The 6,252-nt window shown below is 45.8% G+C and overlaps 1 protein-coding gene across 1 annotated transcript; it reads right to left on the bottom strand.

The window, feature by feature from the left end:
• Positions 1 to 569: 569 nt before the first annotated feature.
• On the bottom strand, positions 570 to 4,659 carry LOC136479659 (uncharacterized). Its single transcript, XM_066477446.1, has 4 exons — positions 4,429 to 4,659; positions 3,009 to 3,070; positions 1,454 to 1,574; positions 570 to 1,362 (listed from the first exon to the last, which is right to left on the bottom strand). The coding sequence occupies exons 1-4, from the start codon at positions 4,657 to 4,659 to the stop codon at positions 1,054 to 1,056; spliced, it is 723 nt and encodes a 240-aa protein (XP_066333543.1). The 3' UTR covers positions 570 to 1,053.
• Between the last annotated feature and the right edge of the window lie 1,593 nt (positions 4,660 to 6,252).

A 6,252-nucleotide genomic window follows, 5' to 3' on the forward strand; every position in this document is an offset into this window, starting at 1 on the left:
CATATCAAACGAAAAATTAGTGATAACATATAAAGTTACTTACTTGTCTCCATCGGGTCGAATCAGCGGGCGTCTCTCAAGAGGTATCGGTCGCCTCGGGAGGGTGGAGGGACCTCACAACCACACACGCGACAAAGTAGAGGAAGAGGTACCCCCTGTCTCCTCCTCCATCCCTGCCTCCTCCTCCACCCCTGCCTCCTCCTCCACCCATACCTCCTCCTCAGAGGATGAGTGAGCAGAAGGTAACTCAGACGGCGACGAAGGTACATGCGACGGTGGCCTCGTCTTGCCTCCACCCTTCCCTCGACCCTTGGGTCTACCCCGAGGTCTCTTCCCGGACCCCTCAGCTGCATCGGACCCTTTACTCGTTGCTGTCGCTTTTGAGTAAAGCAACATTATCCTCCTCATACCGCCCAGCATTGTTCAATCACCTGCAATTAAAAAGAATAAACCAATTAGCACAGATAATACATCAAAATAGATGCAAAATAAACAAAACATACTTAGAAAATAACATGGTATGACAAATAATAAATCAATTAGCACGGATCATACATGTATTAGAAATAATCATCATCATCGGGATTAGCTGGATCATAGGTCTCATCATCACTATCACGCATGTCGATATAATCATCCCCGTGCTTCGAAGGAGGAATGTCATCATCACCGGCGTTGCTTAGATGTAATCGCTGAAGTAACTCTAAGTCCTTCACATTCTGAACCTTGTCTCCGGCGTCCTCGTCAGCACCACTTTCATTGTCTACTTCCATACCCTAAGCTTCGGTTAAGTCTATCTCAAAACTCCCCTCGAGCCCATCTTCTTGAAAGAACTCTCCGTCATATGTGTTGGGGTCTATGTTGTAATCTTGATTGTTTGGGATAGGTAGTTTACCGTGTGGTGATACCTTGTACACAACATCCCAACCCTTAAGACGGTCTATAGTTTGGCACGGGTATGAGAGATAATAAACTTGCGTTGCCTATTGAGCCACAATATAGACATCGTCTCTAGGTAAGACGGATGATTATCGAATTTCGACTAGCCCAAGATTAGGGGTCTGCCTCACTTGCTACTTCAGGATCAAACCAATGGCATTTGAATATAACGGGATTAAGAGGTTTGCAACCATGAAACATGAGTTCGTATATTTCTTCAATTCTTCCATAATACTCAACCCCATCTAAGCCTTGCGTAAAAACTCTGGTACTTGTGGTTCTTCGATTGGGCCAACTCTGCTCGTGGATTGTTGTGTGAAAGCGATATCCATTCACGACATAACTGGTAAATGACCTGACCCTATAGGCACAACCATCGGCAACCTGTCTCAACTTAGCACTCATAGACGCATCGGTTTGTCCCTACAAGTTCAAGCAGGGTAGTTCATTATATTAGTCGCATGTACGAGCAACTTGTAATGTCAAACTAAGTACGAGCCAAAATGGACAGTACCTTCTGTTTGAACCAAGAAATGAAATCGGGCATTCCATTTCCCGCACCCTCTCTAAGAAGAGTTGAAGTTTCCTGCGGGGTAGGTTCCCTTGATTCACGCCAGAATCGTTCATGAAATTTCCTATACCAACCATAAACAAGGGAGTTGGACACAGAATTGTGACTACTTGAGAAAAAGTTTATTGAGAACTTACAGCATGTACAGCTCCACTTCAGATAGGTTGGTCAACACATATAGTATAATAGTGCGCCACTCTTCATGTTTCAAGGTCTTGTTAGTCGCACCACTTGCACTTCCTAGTTGCCCTCGGAAAATGCTAAGGTTCGATTCATCTTCGCCAGCATTGTAATGAGGGGGTGGATTATGCACGCTAGGAAGGTTGTCAGGATAGTATTTTGTTGTGAAGTTTGACACCTCCTCCAGAATGTATGCCTCTGCTATGGATGCTTCAATTTTGCATTTATTTTTACATTTAGTTCGAAGAACCTTTTGAAATCTCTCAATTGAATAGCACCAACGACCCTGCACAAGCCCCCCATTCGTGCCTCATACGGGAGGTGCAAAATCAAATGTTGCATCGGATTGAAGAAGCCAGATGGAAAGATCTTCTCCAACTTGCAGAGCAACATAGGCGCCATTCTTTCCATGTCTACAACCACGGTACGAGATAACTCCTTAGCACAAAGCTGACAGAAGAAATTTCTTAACTCCGCCAGCACTATCCAGACATGCTCAGGGACATAGCCTCGAACCATCACTAGCAGTAGCCGCTCAAGCCATATGTGGTAGTCATGACTCTTGAGCCCATTGATTCGCAAAGTAGCTAAGTTTACTCCCCTCTTCAGATTCGCTGCATACCCATCAGGGAACATTAACGTTTGGAACCATTATAGTACCTCCCTCCTTTGAGCCCTCGTTAGAACTAAATCGGTCTTAGGCTTTCTCCATAACTTCCCGCCTCCGGGAGGCGCCATATCTAGCTTTGGTCTATTGCATAACCTCGCCTGATCCACTCTAGCCTTAACATTATCCTTTGTCTTATCAGGAATGTCCATGTTTGTACCAAAAATTGCCTCGACGATATTCTTTTCAGTGTGCATTACATCAATGTTATGTGGAAGTAGAAGGTCATCAAAATAGGGGAGGTTCTACAAGCACGACTTGTGAGTCCATGCATGTTCCTCACCATATCCTAGAAAACGATCTCCTTGGTCATTGACCTCGAGAGCATCTAACTGAGCACGAACCGCGGCACCAATCATCATCTGGGGTGCAGGGCCTTCAACTACTACATCTTTCGTAAAGTTCTTCATGTCTCGTCTGAATGGATGGTCAAGAGGGAGGAATTGTCTCGGATCCGAGTAGAGCATGGAAACTAACTCCATCTACATATCCTCCGGCTGTCAAAAAAACGTGGACAATTCGAAACAGATATGGTTATAGATATGCAAAGATATGCATATTTCCAACCGTATCTCTTTCGAACGGGAGACGCCTAGCTAGATTACGTGATATATGAACATTATATGAAAAGAGGGGTGTAGGATGCCTCACCTTGCTGTCCTACAAAGTGACGAGTCGAGGATGGTGGGGAATGATCCTTGCAATAGCCTCTCCTGCAACAAACGAACATAATAGTGTCAATTGTAAATTTCGGCAGCACCTCCCCTGCACGGTGAGGTAACCAAAACCTGCAACAAACCAACAGCACGATGACCGACAAACACATACACACCAAAACACCGGCACGATGGCCGACAACCACATATCAACAGCGTCAAATTGAATCCAGCAAGCAAAAGCACATACTCAAGAAGGCAATTTTCTAGTTCCCTTCTGTCTCCTTTTCTAATGATGCAAGGTACATGAACAGTGATAAATCCGAACTCCTAAAGTGCTGTGGAAATGCTTTTCGATGTTTTGTTCTAGTTGTTAGAGTCTCTGCTATTTTATAGAAAGCTAAGCACCCAAAATCGACATATTTTATAGAAACCTCACTTTTTTTTCACTTACATTACAGTCTTGTTGTTGCGAATTACAACACCAATGCATGTAGTAGCCTCATCTGTGCCCACTAACTATAATGTAATGAAAATATTAACTCAAGTGTTATTCAATTCCTACCGACACATGCATAACATAGTAACACCAAATCACATTAGAAATAAGACCCAAAGTTTCTAGAGACGCCAACTTTATTGCAACACAGAATTTAACCAAATAGACAACAACAGCTAGCTATAGGAACTGTTCACGACCAAAGTCTACACCAAATGCGATTGCAAAGATTGGAACTACATATTGGCATTGTAATCCAGTACAGCTTTAATCCGTATTCATCAAACGACACGAATATTATCCTATTCCTATAGTCACTTTTCAGGAGTCAATTTAGACTGTTTCAGGCAGAGACCCAACCAGATTGTTCCAAGGTCCACAAAAAAAAGTCTGGTTCCAATAATAGTAAATCATCACAATTCACAAAGTTGGTCAAGATACAAATCAAAATCTACGAGACCAGCCAATAAAGGGTAAAAAGAGCTCCTTAGAGGACTGCCAAACCCCAATTTTACAGAAAGCAGCAGTAACACCTGACAATGTCCCCAAAGCTCCCAGCACAAGAATCCCTGCTTTATCCTTGGCCCCCAAAAGGTCTCTGCTTTGTCCCAAAGCAATTCCCAAATTGAGTGAAGTGAAACTACGAAGACTTGCCCCATCCACTACTTCAGAGTTCAGAACCTAAGCCCTTTGTCTCGACAGCAACCAACATGATTTGGCCAGGAAAACAAAATTCATCTTTACAGCACAAATCATCACTGAGCTACGCATAATCAGCAGCTACACAATTAAAGGAACTCCATCAACGACATAACAAGATCCCATTTTTATCACCCAAAGGCCAGGGGGAAACGACCTGTCACCTATGAATACCCAACCCAATTTGATCGAGCCGCGACAACGCAACTCCACGCACCTCGACGTGCGCCGGATCCACCGTGGCGTACTCCCGCTGGAACACGTAGACGTGCCTCGGCGCCGCCTCCTGCCCTGCCGAGATCCGCCTCTCCAGCGTGGCCTTCAGCCGGTCGGCCGCGTCGCGGATCCTGGGGCTCTCCAACAGCGCCGCCACGAGCTCCCTCCCGCTGCCGCCCTGCAGAAACAGACCAGGCGTCGTAGAATCAGAGAGATAGGAGCCAACGCCCATGAGCTCGTCAAGGTGAATAACCGACGCACCGTGCGAGAGGCGGCACTGGAGCCGGTGCCTCCGGATGGAGGCGGGGTCGCTCCACGAGGAAGGGGCAGCGGTGGGGTCGTTTGGCGAGGGGTGGACGTCGTTGGGGTCCGTCAGCGAGAGGGTGGACGGCAGCGGGGTTGCTCGGCGAGGGGCGGATGGCGGCGGGGTCGCCCGGCGAGGGGCGGATGGCGGCTGGGTCGCCCGGCGAGGGGTGGACGGCGGATGGCGTCGCTCTGCCAGGGTGCGACAGCGGCGGGGTCGCTCCTCGAGGGTCCGGCCAGCCGGGGCGTGGGCGGCCGGGAGCGCGGCGCGGTCAGCCGGCCGGGGGCGCGGTGCGGTAGCCGGGTGCGCGTTGCGGCAGTGTGTGAGTGTGTGCGGCGTGGCGTCTGTGTGAATGTGTGTGCGGCTGGAGGGGTGGATATGCGCAAGCTTTGCCGAGTGCCCCAGATCTAGCACTCGGCAAAGCATCTGTTTGCCGAGTGTCCCAGGTAGCACTCGGCAAAACCTCGGTTTTTGTTTTTTCCCCATTTTTGAAACACTACAGCACGCGGGTGGGGCCGTGAAGGGTTTTGCCGAGTGCCATATATCGGGCACTCGGCAAACTTATTATTTCATGCAATACCACATCTTAGCATGTTGTATGTACCACATGTTAATACCAAACATCACGGTCAGTTATTTTCCTAAACCGGCAATGATATGATATCGTCCTCAAGATCACTGCCAACATGGTCGGCTTGCTTAGCAACCGGCAGTGATATCCCTATGATTATTGTTGGCTTATGTATGTACCACCCACCATTGATTTGATTTTTTCATATGCCTATTCATTATTTTATTTTATTATTTTTGTGTAATATAATTTTTATTTCCTATGGTTACTGGACTGGATATTTAAAGCATCCCATACATCACAAATCCATCAAGATTTATATTACAAATGTTACAATAATGTATATGTTACAGTAAAAATATATATACTACGATAGAAGTTTCATCATCTCTGGATCTATACTACTCATATCCTTGGCTTGATTAATGCTGAAAGATACTCTTTTACTCAAGACCTCGTCCATGGCGAAGGATGCTAGCTTGTCTTGTAATTCTTTGATCTCGAAGTCTAATAGCTTTTAGGGTTTTAAGTTTCTCACGCTATCGTTGAAGCAAGATGACATCAACATGCACAAGTGTTAGACAAAACAGTAGTGTGTTTTATTGAATTAACCGATATACATAAAATGAGAAACATACACACCATTTTATTTCCTTACATTGTGCTCTTGTTGAGGTACTAATGCATTGCCCACATCACGTAGAACCCGCATTTGTTGTTGGCTATTGACTGTTCTAGGGGTATGTGTTTCCATATAATGAGCCTCGAAATGGTTCTTTCTGTGCCCATCTATATTTTTTTTGACTCGGCGTGACACTATAAAGTGTGAAAGGCGGTGAAATTAGAATGTGCTATGTGATTAGAAAATTATATGTTACTAGCTTCACTTACTTACTTAGCACCATGAGTAGGTCATTGATCTGAGAAAGTTCCCTTCGATCTCTTCGAGT

Source organism: Miscanthus floridulus, chromosome 9, assembly GCF_019320115.1.
Source record: "Miscanthus floridulus cultivar M001 chromosome 9, ASM1932011v1, whole genome shotgun sequence".
NCBI lineage: Eukaryota > Viridiplantae > Streptophyta > Magnoliopsida > Poales > Poaceae > Miscanthus > Miscanthus floridulus.

Coding starts and splice junctions, on each gene's coding strand:
- LOC136479659 (XM_066477446.1), bottom strand. CDS start 4,659: ATGGGCGTTGGCTCCTATCTCTCTGATTCTACGACGCCTGGTCTGTTT. Junction 3,071..4,428: donor TGGATCCGGCGCACGTCGAG/GTGCGTGGAGTT, acceptor CGTTTGTTGCAG/GAGAGGCTATTGCAAGGATC. Junction 1,363..1,453: donor TTTCTTGGTTCAAACAGAAG/GTACTGTCCATT, acceptor TTGAACTTGTAG/GGACAAACCGATGCGTCTAT.